This window comes from Stenella coeruleoalba (genome assembly GCF_951394435.1).
Source record: "Stenella coeruleoalba genome assembly, chromosome: 16".
Classification (NCBI taxonomy): Eukaryota; Metazoa; Chordata; class Mammalia; order Artiodactyla; family Delphinidae; genus Stenella; species Stenella coeruleoalba.
In genome coordinates this window covers 24798664-24815165 of record NC_137162.1, presented here as the reverse complement: position 1 = coordinate 24815165, position 16502 = coordinate 24798664, and the positions used below count along the sequence as shown (strand labels likewise).

The 16502-nt window shown below is 34.9% G+C and overlaps 1 protein-coding gene across 2 annotated transcripts in view; it reads left to right on the top strand.

The window, feature by feature from the left end:
- The window catches only part of SLK (STE20 like kinase), a 57651-nt gene that overhangs the window by 18463 nt on the left and 22686 nt on the right, over positions 1-16502 (top strand). For both annotated transcript variants that reach the window (XM_079899179.1, XM_079899178.1), the window contains exons 3-10: positions 2151-2199; positions 2529-2678; positions 9169-9241; positions 9400-9594; positions 10418-10499; positions 12465-12593; positions 12935-14305; positions 16286-16416. In XM_079899179.1, the coding sequence (XP_079755305.1) occupies positions 2151-2199; positions 2529-2678; positions 9169-9241; positions 9400-9594; positions 10418-10499; positions 12465-12593; positions 12935-14305; positions 16286-16416 (2180 nt within the window). The remainder of the gene's footprint in view (positions 1-2150; positions 2200-2528; positions 2679-9168; positions 9242-9399; positions 9595-10417; positions 10500-12464; positions 12594-12934; positions 14306-16285; positions 16417-16502) is intronic.

Sequence of the window (16502 nt, the reverse complement as noted above, 5' to 3'; positions counted from 1 at the left end):
TTAATTGTCCTAAAGAGGTTTATAAGTTTTGTAGGCCTATTTTATGTACTACCTCTTCTTTTTAGTCACTTATGCTACTTGAATGAGAATTGACCTGCTGATGAGAGGGTCATTAACAACATAATTATCCTTAGCTTCAACAGATGTTTTTTTTTTTTTTTTTTTGCGGTACGCGGGCCTGTCACTGTTGTGGCCTCTCCTGTTGCGGAGCACAGGCTCCGGACGCGCAGGCCCAGCGGCCATGGCCCACGGGCCCAGCCGCTCCGCGGCATGTGGGATCCTCGCGGACCGGGGCACGAACCTGTGTCCCCTGCATCAGCAGGCGGACTCTCAACCACTGCGCCACCAGGGAAGCCCCTTCAACAGATGTTTTGATGTGTATTTCAGATTGTACTGTATTTCATGATTGTTTGGCATTGGACTCAAATGTAGAAACTTCGTTAAGAATATTAAATTTCCTAAATAATGAAATTAGATGCCTTTCTTGTTTTTAATTAATTTTTTTTCCCAGTTGGAATTTCTTTCTTTCTTTGAAGTCTTTTTTTTCCTGCACTTTTAAAATTTTATTTTTTCTAATGGAAGTATAGTTGATTTACAATGTTGTTAGTTTGAAGTGTCTTGTTTAAATTTAAGTGTCTTGATTTAAATTTAAGCATTTACTTAAAATGTTTTAGAGTTTCTTTTGTTTTTTTGCAGTTGTTTATAATTTCTTATACTAAACTTTTGATAAATCATGTAATAAATTATAAAATGCTTACTAGAAATGTTAAATACTGGGTTTGCCAAAAAGTTCATTCAGGTTTTCCCTTATGGAAACTTTTTGGCCAACCCAACATTTATCTTACATATTATCAAGCCCAACTTTAGTGCATGATGTAGTGGCCAAGTCTGTATGTAAAAATTTTATTCATTTTTAGGAAATATTAGGCATAAATAAATATATAAGTAAAGTGTTAATATTTAGTATAATAACCAGTCAGTCACTTGCTCTGCACCGATCTAATTTAATCAAGAGGACTTTTTGAAATGGAGTTTTAGTTTTTTCTCCTTGAAGGAAGAAACAAAGTGTTACGAAAGAAGAGTAGATTGTACAAGCTGTACCTGATTGGGAATCAAAAGGCCTTTATTTTTTGATTTTGGTGACGCTAGGCAGGAGCTTGAATAAGTCAATTAACCTTTATGACTTGTTGACTCATCTCTAGGATGAGTAATGATCTGTCTCTCAAATTATTTTTCATATGATATAATGAATTTCCAAACAATTTATTGGCAAGCTCCTGTAAAAAATAAAGTGTTGTTATACAGAGGAGAAAAAAGTGTGAAGCTACACAATTTGTTAAGGTATGTAATTAAAAATAAAGTCTGTAGTTATTATTAGTGTGGTGCCTTCTAATATAGTTGTTCAGAGTTCTAGCAGAATGTTTCCAGAGATAGTAATGAAAATGAATTCCTAGACAACTTAATAAATAGATAAGATCTTAACTTGAGACTATTACAAAATAAAAAGCTGGACAACTGTGAGGGACAGTTTAGTGGGAGAGATAGACATTAATTAATCAAACAATCATAATAAATATAAAATTAAAACTGTGATAAGGGTTAAGAAGGAAAGGTGCATGGTGGTATGTACCAGGGAGGTCTGGGAAGGCATCCATCAGGAAGTGATAATTGAGCTAGGATCTGAAGCTTTTGTATATGTTTTTTCTCCTATTTTTTAGAAAAACTAAAAGTTTCTCTTTTCAGGGTTTATTCCTAGAAATAAAGTTAAAAAATATACTTGATCACTTACTTCTCAATAGTTACCTTAAAAAGGAGAGTATAAAATCTTTCAGTGGTGATGAAATGGATATATAATACTGTCCTGAATAAAAATTCTACACCTGGTAATTTTACAGAAGCAGGGACACTAAAAATGAAGATTAACAAAAATGCACATATTTCCACAATGTGTTTTCTTTGTGCTTTCTTAGTTGTATATCATTAAGACTTGTAACTCTTTTTACAAAGAAAATCTTTATGGTTGTTAGCATACTATTGTTTCTGTAACCTAGGTTATTTTATAGCTATTTCTTTATCTTTTATGCTAAATTGAAGAAAAAATACTCAAACTCAATGTCATGTTAGACACATGCTTTTTTATTTGCCTGCAGATCCTCATTGAATTTTGTGCAGGTGGAGCAGTGGATGCTGTCATGCTTGGTAAATGGTTTTTTGTTCTTCATGTTTATATCTTAAATTATACTTTAAAAAGTCAAATGATTTCAAACATTTATACATATATATTTATCTTATTGTTTAGAGACATTCAGTAAGTTAAGAAATCAGCCTAATTATTTTTATATTCTTGGATAATTGTAATAAAATTCTAAAATTAAACATTGAGTATAATATGTGAAGAAAGTTTTGTGTATAGTTTTTTAAAAATCAATTCATTGTGTATGATCTTTGGCAGTGATGGTAAAGTTATATAGCCTGCTGGTATGCTTTCACTGTACAAAATGCAGATTTGTTTACTTTTTTCCTTGTAGAGCTTGAGAGACCATTAACTGAGTCCCAAATACAAGTAGTTTGTAAGCAGACTTTAGAGGCATTGAACTACTTACATGATAATAAAATCATCCACAGAGACCTAAAGGCTGGAAACATTCTTTTTACCTTAGATGGCGATATTAAGTTGGGTAAGTTTATTCCTTTATATAAAACATTTGAATTTGTGCTTTGAGATTTCCCCCGTATGTCTGTAACTTAATATTGTTTTGTTACAAGTCAAATATGTGAAACATGGAGAATTATATTCAAATACGTGAAACATGGAGAATTATTCAGTGTTAATTTTTTTTCCCCATTTATTTAGGTCTTCTTTAATATCTTTCAACAGTGTTGTATAGTTTTCAGAGTACAGGTCTTTCAATTCCTGTATGCTTTTATTTATTTATTTATTTATTTATTTATTTATTTTAAACATCTTTATTGGAGTATAATTGCTTTACAATGGTGTGTTAGTTTCTGCTTTATAACAAAGAGAATCAGCTATACATAGACATATATCCCCGTATCTCCTCAGTGTTAATTTTTAAGATACTTCCTTGGAGGGAATTCCTTGGCGGTCCAGTGGTGAGGACTCGGTGCTTTCACTGTTGAGGGCCCGGGTTCAATTCCTGGTCAGGGAACTAAGATCCCATACACCATGCAGTGTGGACAAAAAACAAAACAAAACTTCCTTGGATACATAATTATCCATTAACTCCCAGAATTCCTAAGTATAGGTACCTCATATAAAGACTCTTTAAAAAGTAAGAAAGGATGGATTTTTATTTTTAAAATGGCACACTTTTAAAAGACTGGCTAATTATTTTTCCCTTAAATTTTTGTATGTAGACTTAATACTTGTAAATATAATACATGTAGAAAATGCTATAGTATGTAAAACCACTAACTTAGTTTTATGTTCATTTCCAAAACTCATATCTAGTGGGTTTTTTTTTCCATGTTTAGTTTTATATTTTATTTTGTAGATATAGTATCTTGGCTAAACTAACAAAGTAACTCACCTTAAGTCTGAAAAAGATGCCTAAAATAAATGTAAGGACTAGAATTTTTAATTTTGTTTTTTACACTGAGGGAATAAATGATAATTTCATAAGGAGAAATAGATGTAGATTTTAGATGGGAAATTAATGAATTTCATATACGCATACAAATAGAAGTAAGTATCCCCAAGATATGAATTAAAAAAAAATCTGGTGATGAAGTCTAAATTTGGGTATTTTGGATGGATATTAAAAACAAAATATATTCAAAGGCCATGCTGATACCAGTGATCATAGTCATTTCACTTCACTTTGTCATGACATCTAAACAGGTATAATTTGATATACTACTAAATTTTAACCTTTTTATTAAGAAATGGTTACAGATACAGAAAACCACACTAACAGTTGTGTAGCTTATTGACTTGTAGCTTTGTACATAATAGCTTTGTGACCACCACCTAGATAAATAGAATGGGACTTCCCTGGTGGTCCAGTGGTAAAGAATCCACCTTGCAATGCAGGGTATGTGGGTTCAATCCCCCCTGGTCGGGGAACTAAGATCCCACATGCCGCGGGGCAGCTAAGCCCAAGTGCCGCAAACTACAGAGTCCACACTCTCTGGAGCCTGAGAGCCACAACTAGAGAGAAAAAACCCACACGCCACAACTAGAGAGAAGAAGCCTGCGAGCCTCAACAAAGAGGCCGCACGCCACAGCGAAAGATCCCGCATGCCTCAACGAAAAAAAAAAGAACTAGAACTATGTCAGGCACCCTAGCAGCTGTTTCATGTGCCCGCTCTCAATCACACTGTCCCTCCCTTCTCCACAGGTAATCTATATCCTGACTTTTATAGTAATCACTTCCTTGTGTTTCTTTATGGCTCTATCACCCAGTGTTCATGTCTAGACTTTAGAGTTTAGACTTACCCATATTTAAAACCTGCTTTTTCTTCTAAGTCTCTTTTAATTTATAGGTTGCCCCCCACCGCCCTGTCATTCCTTTTTTCTCTTTACATTTTATCTATGGCATTCATTCTCATGGCATGCTTTCTCAAAGAAAGTTGGTTCTTTGGGGACAAAAAATTTTAGTGTTACCATGGTTGTGACCCTCCAAAGGCCCATAGATATACACAAACAGATATACAGTATATCTGTGGCATTAAAATTTCATGGGGGGGAGGGAGGATTTGGAAAAAATGTCTAAAAAGGCTCCTTAGGAGAGAGATGAAAAAAAGGTTGAGAAACACTGATGTATAGGACCTAGGCTGTTGGACCTGTAGAGTTTCTCTCATCTTGCATTTTGCTGACTGTGTACTCCTGATGACTTTAGTAAGTTCCTCTCTGTATTTCCCTCAATTTGCAGATGAATCCAAAAGCCTCATCAGTCTCAAGTCTGACTTTTTTGGCAAGACTATAGGTGGTTTTGTGTTCTTTCATTGGGAGGCATGTAATACCGGCTTTTTGATCTTTTTTTGATGTTAGCAGCTGTTGATGTTTAATGCCTATATCCGTTCTTTGATTGGAGTGGCAAAATGAATTACATCATTTTGTTTTCGTTTATTATTTCTGATAATAATTTTGGTGTAATTATTCATCAGTTATTTCATTATTTTCATTTATCATCATTATAAAATTAGGAATACTTATATAAAAAGACACTTCCCTTCAACTGTTTGGTTATTCAGGAGTGTAGTTCCTATAGACAGGACAGGAAAAATGCTTGATCCTTTCCTTTTATTTATTTAGCTTTAAAGACAATGAATTGGTTCTCTCTCATCCTTAGTTGGTGGCCAGTATTTTTTTAAATGGCATTATTAATTCATGAATGTAATTTTATGTTATAGGTTTCAAATCTATTACAATTTTTATCCTTATTAAAGCTCACGTTGTACCATCTTGGTCAGTGGGAGCTTCTTCAAGCTGGCTTGTTAATCTTTTTGACATGACTCTACTAATCTTTGGTAGATTCCTTGCCATCTGTTAGGTTGAGATGTTTCAGGCTCATCTTTCACATTTCCTGCCTCAGACCTGTAATTAGCCATTTCTTCAGGAAGCCCTGAAGAAGTTGTTTTAGTAGGACACGGTATTTCAAGACCACAATCTGAGTGTTAGACATGCTTATAGTTTCTGGATTTGCCTTCATTCTAGGCCTTTACAAAGGACAGAACTAGGCTCTCATGAGTTCCTACATATGACCTATTCAAATTCAGGGTAAAGCCTTTTTTTTTCCTTCCCTTAGCCCCTTCTGTATTACATCTGTATCGCTTTTCTTCTATCCTGAGAATCTTGCTTCTCAAGAACATTGAAGATAGATTTGGAGTATTCTGTAATTACTCATTTTAACCTTCACTTCTATATTCAGCGCTCACCACCGCTCTTGTTCATGTCTCTTTGGTTATGTTGGTTGTCTGAAGTTCATTCTCTGGTAGATTTCTCTGAAAGGGCTCTCTGAGTTCTTATATAATGGTAACACTTCTACCCTTTATACTTTGAAGGTCAGTTTTGCTGGATAGAAAATCCTTGGTTCACATTTCCTTCCTTGAATATCTAAAATATGTTCCTCTGTTTTCTTCTATTATAAAGTGTTATTGAAAAGTCTGATGAGAATCTGATTTTCTTTCTCGTGTAAGTCATGTGATCTTTTTGCCTAAATGCCAAAGACTTTTTTCTAAGGACTAAACTTTTCTAAGTGTTGTTTTTTTGTTTCCCGCTCGCCCCCCGCCCCCCAGGAAGGTTTTCTGTAATTATAGATATGAGTATTTGTTCCGTTCCCTTGCACTGACTTGCTCCTTTGGAGACTTTTATTATCTTTTTGTCAGGCATGACAATCATCAGTATTTATAACTTTCTCTCAGGTTCTTTTTATCTTTCTTCATTTTTTTTCATTGTGGCGAAATATACTTAAAATTTACCGTCCTAACCATGTTTAAGTGCACAGTTCTGTAGCATACGGCGCATTCACACTGTCGTGCAGCCAACCCTACCACGCCTCTCCAGAACCTTTTCATCTTCCTCGACTGAAACTCTGTACACATTAAAACGCTTAAGTCCCCATTTCCTCCTTCCCCCAGCCCCTGGCAACCATTCTCCTTTCTGTCTCTGTGAACTTGACTACTCTCCGTACCCCATGTAAGTGGAATCCTGCAATACTTTTCCTTTTGTGACTGGCTTATTTTACTTAGCATAATGTCTTTAAGGTTCATCCATGGTGTAGCATGTGTTAATTTTCTTCCTTTTTAAGGCTGAATAATATTCTGTTATATGTATACACCACATTTTATTTATCCATTCATCCATTGATGGACACTTTGGTTGCTTCCACCTTTTGGCTTTTGTGAATAATGCTGCTATGAACATGGGTGTACAATATCTATTTGAGTCCCCGCTTTCAGTTCTTTTGGGTATATACCCAGAAGTGGAATTGCTGGATCATATGGTAATTCTCTGTTTAATTTTTTGAGGAACCACCCTACCATTTTCCACAGTGGTTGCGCCAGTTTACGTTTCCACAACAATGCACAAGAGTTCCAGTTGCTCCACCTCCTTGCCAGCATTTGTTATTTTCTGTATTTTTGATGATAACTATCTTAATGGGTGCGAAGTGGTAATGGGTGTGCATTTGTTGTGTTTATTTGCTCTTGCATTCCTCCTACTTTAGCCTTTGTTTCTAAAATTGTTTTTTATTTCTAATTTTCCCTTGAGTTCTGTCACCTCATTTATGAGTCTTAAAATTCTGACTTCTGTTACTCTTTTATGTCATCATTTTTTAGTCTTGTAGCTCGTTTTGAAATATAATTTTGATCTTTTTTAGTGCATGTTTTTTTGTAAGTGTACTGAAATCTTATTTGAATACAGGAATATACTTCTGTGTAAAATAATGTATGCCATTAAAAATAAGTACATTTTTGAAGATTTAGGAATGCCAAAATAGTTTTGAGTTGGTTGACATTTAAAATAGTTGCACTTTGTTTCATTAATTCATAAATACAGAGAACCTTCCAATTCTGTGACATTGTATTAAGTGTACACAGATGCATGTAGAACCATACTATCCTCAAGAACCATATATACACTAATCAAATTTTTATGGTCTTGTCAGATCACATTGTTACAAATGGAAGTAAGTATGTAAAATGCTATTTTAACAGACCAGCATATATATGCCATATCATTATAAGTAGAACTGTAAAGCACATAATGACCTTAGTTTTCCCCTTTGCACAAAAATGAAGATGGCTTCTTGTCCCTCCTTAGTTTACCTCCTGCTCATAAGAGTGCTTCGAGAGGTACGAATGTTGACAGTGGACCTTAGTGGTTTAGGCCTGTTTCTCAACCTCCTTTCCCAGTCATGTTCTGAGGGGGAAAAAGTTAAAAAGAATAGACCATTAGTAGCTTCTAGGAACACACTGGAATACGTACTGAGCTGACTCTGCCTGAGTAGAAAACCTCTTCTGGCAGGAATTTCATATTGTGATCTCAATCCCGTCCTGTGGAAACATGGCAAGTTATAAGTTGAGGAAGTAGGGGGGTAATAGGGATGGAGAGTCCTGAATACATCTATTTATGTTGCATTTTCTGCAGATATATCTTCCAAGTATAGTATGTTCTATTGGCAAATTCATTTATTAATTTAATTATAAAACATTAATGAAATATCTAGTGTAACAAGAGACTTCATACACCATATTAAGAAGCTTAAACATCATTCTACAGGCAATAGGTGGCTGCCAAGATGTTTTAAGCAGGAGAACTACATGGTCAAAAAAAGAAAAGAAAGAACTACATAATAGACATAAGTAATTAGAATATAGGGCAGGATTTCATGAGTTTTAAGAGTTCTACGGCCAAAGTATCACAAAGGTTAAAATTACACATATGATTAATAACAGTAGCTGACGTTTATTGTGTGTATATTCTGTGCCAGGCCTTGGGGCATGAATAGTAAATACAGGATTTTTGGTATTTATTCTGTTTTGAGAATCATGGCATGTCAAATGAAACTTTAAAAGTTAAATGTATATGGCATGCGGTAATTTATGCAGCAATAGCAATTTTATGTTGCTATTAATGATTGAGCTCTAAGCTGAAAAGGAGTTAACAACTGATAAAGCTATAATGTTGCTGTGCCCTATAATTTAAATTAGAAAGCATCGTTCCTAATTATTTTCTTTGTGGTATAATTTTATGAGGAAGTTAGCAAGACATATGCTGTCATAAAAGCTGCCTTGGTATAATTTCTGTTTTTCACACTATAGAAAAAATGTCCCTTAATTTAATTGTCACATATAGCACTAGTTGGCGTTTATTTTGGTGAAGTGGATAGACTGATCTATTTTAAAGTTACTTTTTTTTTTTTCAATTCTGGAGAGTTTGTGATCTGAAGATGTGTAAGGATGGTGGTATCAAATGTATTAATGATGGAATCTTTTCTTTGGCAGTTTTTTTTTGGGGGGTGGGTGTATGGTAGAAAGAGGGTGGTCAAAATTAGGATGATAGAGAAGTTATTTATCTTTCTATTTTGCTTACCCTTTAATAACAGTGGCCTTATTAAAGACTTGATATGCTTTTCCCTTATGTTGAATATAGCGTCCTTTGCTTAAAAACTGTCATTAATACTTTTGTATGATTATTTCAAGCGGATTTTGGAGTATCAGCTAAAAACACAAGGACAATTCAAAGGAGAGATTCCTTTATCGGCACCCCCTATTGGTATGTATTCAGTTGTATGGATTTGCAGCGTTAGTTATGTCAACAGTTATTATTACTCATGAATTTTGTCCACATAATCAATTATACTATCTTTCACGTGGTTTGTGATCATTGCTCTTAAGTTAAACATCTTAATTTTCAGTTCTCTGTCTTCATAGGATGGCTCCTGAGGTAGTCATGTGTGAAACATCTAAGGACAGACCCTATGACTACAAAGCTGATGTTTGGTCCCTGGGTATCACTTTAATAGAAATGGCTGAGATAGAACCACCTCATCATGAATTAAATCCAATGCGAGTGCTGCTAAAAATAGCAAAATCTGAGCCCCCTACATTAGCACAGCCATCAAAATGGTAACGTATTCCTAAACAATTTTTTTTAAGAAGCAAAACTTGATGCTTTATTCTTCCAACTTTCCAAGGGTATTTAAATTTAGGTACATGGTACAAAGATTGTATGAGGTAGAAAACTGATTTTTGGTGTATTTTCAAGACTTAAGGACCATATAAACTCCTGTAACTAACTTTCCCCATAAATTAAAAGATACCAGTGATTTGAGTTCTACATGAAAGAGATATTTTCTGTACTATGAGAAAGTGAGGCATATATGTGATTGATCTGTATTTGTGGAGTTTAATATAATGGAAAGGGGCTTCCCTGGTGGCGCAGTGGTTGAGAGTCCACGTGCCGATGCATGGGACACAGGTTCGTGCCCTGGTCCGGGAAGATCCCACATGCCGCGGAGCGGCTAGGCCTGTGAGCCATGGCCGCTGAGCCTACGCGTCCGGAGCCTGTGCTCTGCAACAGGAGAGGCCACAACAGTGAGAGGCCCACGTACCACAAAAAAAAAAAAAAAAAAAAAAAAAAATATATATATATATATATATATATATATATATATATATATATATATATAATGGAAGAATTTTTGTGATTTTTAGCATACTTATGGATATATGGCTGTATCTCAATGACTTAAACTATGAATCTATTTACATATATGCAACTTATATTTATAGATAAATGACTTATGACATATTAATATTCTCATAACTAGTTTTCTTACGTTGAATTAATACTATTACATACATAATGGAACTTAACCATAGTTTCTCAGAGTTTTGATTTTTATTAGCAAGAAAAATAGAATGTCATTATTAAAATTTTATTTTGAAGGTCTTCAAATTTTAAGGACTTTCTAAAGAAATGCTTGGAAAAGAATGTGGATTCCAGGTGGACTACATCTCAGCTACTGCAGGTAAGATAAGAGTAGTATGACAATGGCAAACCATATAATTGTTGTAACATCTCTTTAAGAAGAATACAGCTTCAGATTCCTTCAGTGTGCCCTCTCTCCACTTGAGTTTCCCTGTGCAGACTCACTCAAGGTTCATTGTAGTAGTTAACATTTGCTTTACAAACATTTGCTGCTGTTATTAAAGGGCATTTATTTAGCTTTTAAATTTCTCGTATGCTTTTTTGATTCGGTTTAATTGTGTTTTTTTCATTTTGTTTAGTTATTTCCACTTTATCACTTACATTTTGTTTCTCCAGTTACTAGAAAACAAGCACCTTGGTGGCAGGGGCCATGAGCTAATTAATTTTTTTTAATGTCCCTTACAGTGAGGGTAAATGTTCAGTAAATATTGCTAACTTTTAAAAAATGTTGTTAAAGTGATTGGATAATTTTGTTTTATAGCGGGACTTGTTTGTAATATTTGAAATAAAATTTTGTCAATAATAGTATAGGTAGAGAAATAGAATGACAAGTCTTGAAGCAGTTACTGTTAGATTGAGTACAACTCCTCCATTGTAGTTTTTTCGGTTGATCTATTTATCTGGGGGGAGAAGCGGGAAAAATTTCCTTTCTCTGTACAACAAGTATATCCTTGGAACACACTTTCTCTTATTATTTCACTACCCCCCCATTTGAAGGCCTTAATCTGTGACAAACACCAAGTGCTGAGTGTACAGAGGTGAATAAAATACCTTCTTACTCTTAAGAATATTTGAACTATGTCAAAAAACAGATGTTTATAGACACTTTTTATTAATTTTTATTGGAGTATAGTTGCTTTACAATGTTGTATTAGTTTCTGCTGTACAACAAGTGAGTCAGTTGTATGTATACATATATCCACTCTTTTTTAGATTTCCTTCCCATTTAGGTCACCACAGATCATTGAGTAGAGTTCCCGTGCTAAACAGTAGGTTCTCATTAGTTATATATTTTATGCATAGTAGTGTATATATGTCAATCCCAGTCTCCCAGTTTGTCCTATGCCCCCTTCCCCACCTCGGTAACCATAAGTTTGTTCTGTACATTTGTGACTTGTTCATCTATACCATTTTTCTAGATCCCACATATAAGTGATATTATACAATATTTGTTTTTCTGACTTACTTCACTCTGTATGACAATCTCTAGGTCCATCCATGTCTCTGCAAATGGCACTATTTCATTCCTTTTTATGGCTGAGTAATATTCCATTGTATATATGTACCACATGTTCTTTATCCATTCCTCTGTCAGTGGACACTTAGGTTGCTTCCATGTCCTGGCGGTTGTAAATAGAGCTGCAGTGAACATTGGGGAGAATGCATCCTTTCAAATTAAGGTTTTCTCTAGATACATGCCTAGGAGTGGGATTGCTGGGTCATATGGTAGCTCTGTTTTTAGTTTTTTAAGGAACCTGCACACTGTTCTCCCTAGTGGCTGTACCAATTTACAGTCCCACCAACAGTGTAGGAGGTAGATACTTTTAACGGAACTTTAAAGCTTTTTGTAATTCTTTTATTGAGGCTTTATACATATTGTTACTTTCTAACAATTAAACATATTGTAAACATACTGTTACTTTCTAAAACTAGTAATGTACTTGAAACTTGCTTTAAATTTTAATTTAGATTTTAGGTTATGAAGTTTTCAGACATACAGAAAAGTATATATACCTACTACCCAGATGTAATATGTTATCATTTTTGACATATTTCTTTCAGATTCTTAAAAAAAGGTACAGATACAGTTGCAGGCAGCCCCTACTCCTGCTCAATTCCCTCCCCCTCCTTCTTTTCCCAGATGTAATATCATCTGAAGTTGTTTGTATTTTTCCTACTTATATGTTTATGTTTTTGCCACATAAAAATGTGTTTTATATATTTGAAATTTACTTCACAAGCATTTCAGTTGTTACTGAGTATGCTCTTTTTAATGATTAAACAGCATCCCTTTGTGACTGTTGATTCCAACAAACCAATTCGAGAATTGATTGCAGAGGCAAAGGCTGAAGTAACAGAAGAAGTTGAAGATGGCAAAGAGGAGGATGATGATGAGGAAACAGAAAATTCTCTGGTCAGTATTTAGAAAGGAAATTTCATTTAGGCCATTTTTAGAGTTGAGTTTTGAGGTATGATTGCAGCTGTGTCTAAGAATTAATTGATGGGTAGCATTACAAAAACCTTTAATTTTAGAGATGAAGATTTATTAAGTTTGCTCCTTGCTGCCCATTTTTGTCATATTTATTATGTGAAGATTTGTCAATTCTTTATTTTTATAATTTCATCAAATTTTACTGAATAAAGATATTAAATCATTATATATATGAATTAAATCATTTTTATATATGAAACGTTATTTTGGTTACCATCTTGAAATTATGTTTTAACACTAAAACTGTATAAAATCTTTTTTAGCCGATACCTGCAAGTAAGCGTGCCTCCTCTGACCTTAGTATTGCGAGCTCTGAAGAAGATAAGCTTTCACAAAATGCTTGTATTTTGGAATCTGTCTCAGAAAAAACAGAACGTAATACTTCTGAAGATAAATTTAACAGTAAAATTCTTACTGAAAAACCCACCACCGATGAACCTGAAAATACTGTGGTAGGCATTAATGAACATGTTAATGATACTCATTTAGAAGCTATGGCTGAACTTCATAATAGAGCAACAGTAATCGAGGAAAATGGGAGAGAGGAGAAGAGACCCAAGCTTGAAAATCTACCTGACACAGAAGACCATGAAACAGTGGACATTAATTCAGTCAAAGAAAGAAAAGAAAATAACATAATGATAACTTCAGAAACAAATATTGAACAGAATCTGAAACCTGAGGAAGAAGGGGATCAAGAAAAGCAACAGATATTTGAAAATAAGTTTATAAAATCTGAAGAAATTGAAGACACTGCTATTCAGACAATGGATTTAGTTTCTCAGGAGACTGGAGAAAAAGAGGCAGATATTCAGGCAATTGAAAGTGAAGTTGAGTTTACAAAGGAAGACACCCTCGAGGAATTGGGAAGAGATGACAAAACTGAAAAAGATATGATCAGTGATACAAGCAAAGTGATAGGAACAAATGAGGCAGAAGACGTTGCTCAGAAGGCAACTGAAAACAGTGCTGAGGATGCTCAGAGTAATGATGGGAAAGAAGTGGGTGAAGTAGGCCAGATATTAGTGATCAAGTCCACAGAGGGTCCTGAGGCTGGTGGTACTGAAGAAGTTTCTATTAAAGAAATAGTTGAAACTAATGAGATAGATCAAAACTCTGTAGAAGGTAAAGGTGAGGAACAGTTAATCAGCAGTTCAGAGAACATAGTGGAGACCAATGAGGAGCTCGGGACAAATGAAGTTGAGATTACTGAATCGAGTAGCACTGAAGGAATGGAGGTCAGAAGTGCGGTGACTGATAGTGACCAAAAGGCTTTAGGAAGTGAAACTCGGGATGCTCATGAAGCCACTGCTCAGATGGACACAGAGCAGAAAGATATCCCATGCGAAGTGCCAATTAAGGCAGAACCTCAAGTTCCTGCCACTTCACAGCCCAGTGAACCTCAGCCTGTTCTAATACCCAGTATTAATATCAACCCTGAAGATGCAGAAAATAAAGGAGAAATAGGTGCTTTATCAAAAACTGAAACCATGTTACCAGAATCTGAGAATCAAAAGGAAAATGATACTGATTCAGGCACTGGTTCCACTGCTGATAATAGCAGCATTGACTTGAATTTATCCATCTCTAGCTTCCTAAGCAAAACTAAAGACAATGGATCAATATCTTTACAAGTAAGTGTACACGGGTCCTTGTTTGGGTGTTTCTTTGTTATTTTGGCAGTTGAGAGTTTATGTGAAACTGACATCTTGAAAACAAAACAACACTAAATCAGTGTAGTATTAACCCTATAAAATTCTTAAGGCCTATGAGGGCAATCAATTAAAAAAAAAACCTAAGATTCTGGATGTAATCTTTAAATTTTTTTGTAGTACCTATCTATTTTTCCCAACTTGATAGAAATAGTATAGTACAGTTGCTTACTGGAATTTGGGTTTTCCTATTGTACATACCTAGGTATAATTGTAGCAAGAATCAGCAGTATATGAAAGAATTGAGGACTTGAAAGAATGATCTCTTTTTAAGAATGTTTAGGGTATAAACAGCCCTTGTTACCACTGGCACGTGCGGTGACCACTCTTACCTCCTCAGTCATAGCAATCACTACTGCCGTGAGAATCATCGTGGGAAGAAAGCCAAATGCTAACCCTCGAACACTTGGAGCTGTTAAGCATAATTCTCCAATCTGAGTTACTGGGGGGGCTGTGTAGAAGTATGGAGTGGGGCCAGAGAATACGTATTTATAGCAAAAGATCCCATGGAATTCTGATACAGGTGAGACTCTGGATTGACAGGTGGCAGAAAAGCAGAAAGAACTGAAGAAAATTGACCTTAGGGATAGGACGCCAGGGCATGACTGATCAGCCTGCGTATCTGCCCCAAATTATTACATGTATTGCCTAGATGGTCTTCAGTTTTCAGGTTGTTTCCCTGCTGAAATTCCATTAATCTGAAGTTCATTCACTGACTTAATAGTTAGCCTTTCCAAAAAATTCAGATACTTCTGTGAGAATTAAGGTGATATTAGCTGTGGATACTTTAGTAGGAACTGAAGAAATGGAAAATTTGGAGGTTATAGGGAGGTAGATTTATTTTTGGAGCATGCCCACTTTAGGTTTTAGATGAAGTCTGGATAGGGTGGCCGTAGTTCAGGGCTTAGGGAGAGCAATGTGAGAATACTGGAAGCCTAGAGAGTACAACAGTAAGAGGCTGAAGAAAGGTGATTAGTAAGTGCCAAAGATCAACTTAAAAATTCTAATGCATTTTGAATGTAGTATTTTCACATTCCCCTTTTGCTCCCTCTGCTTTCTAACCTTTTCCACCTATCAAAACTAAGTAATTATCTGTTCTGAATACTTACATGTTTACCAAGAAGTATTTGTAGCAGTGTTACACTTCTGTTATTTCTCTTTGCTTTTAAAAAGCATTTGGATAACCAACTGAGAAATGAAGAGTTTGGTCTTGATAAAGAATTTTGGGCAATAGCTAACAGGCAGATCTGGTATTTTGGGAGTACGGTAAAGGTGCTGTCTTTCTAGTAACTCTAAAATCACTCATCCATCTCCAGCCCTGAGATGGAAGAGGGCTGGTGATACTATTGTTGATGAAATGGATTTTGAATCCCAGTCCTGGCAGTGTTTATAAGTTATATGGGAGCCTTTCAAAATGAAATTCTCAGCCACCCTCAGACCTATTGATTTAGATTCTTTAAGGGATGAGCCCCAGGAATTCATTTTTAATTGCTTTGTAAGTGTTTCTAAAACAGAAAAGCAGAGGTATCTGCGAACCTACAAGATAAAAAGAGGAAAGAATGGTTAACATGTGAAAGTTGTACTAATTACTCTTTTTTGTGAATTGCTTGTTACCACTTGTGCCTAATTATGATGTGGTATAAAAATTCTACATGTACATCATCAAAATGCATAATTTCGCTTGAAAAAAAATTGATTTTATCTGTAAAATCATGTGAAAGTCAAATGAGGTGTGAGATGATATAATTGGCTTCAAAGTTGAGTCTTACTGATTTCTATTCATACTTTATAGTGTAGTCTTTATAGCTGTTCAGTTTCTTGTTTTTGTTTTTTTAAGAAGAAAATGTTTTCTCTCTCTAGTATTCCCCATATAAAGCCTAACTAAAATAAAATCTCACTCAGGAAACAAGAAGACAAAAGAAAACGTTGAAGAAAACACGCAAATTTATTGTTGATGGTGTCGAAGTGAGTGTAACAACATCAAAGATAGTTACAGATAGTGATTCCAAAACTGAAGAATTGAGGTTTCTTAGGTGAGTAGAGAAACAACATGATTTAAACTGGTTTTGTGACTTCTCAAGTCTCTGCAGAGTCTGAAGAATAGAGAAACAAGAGTAAA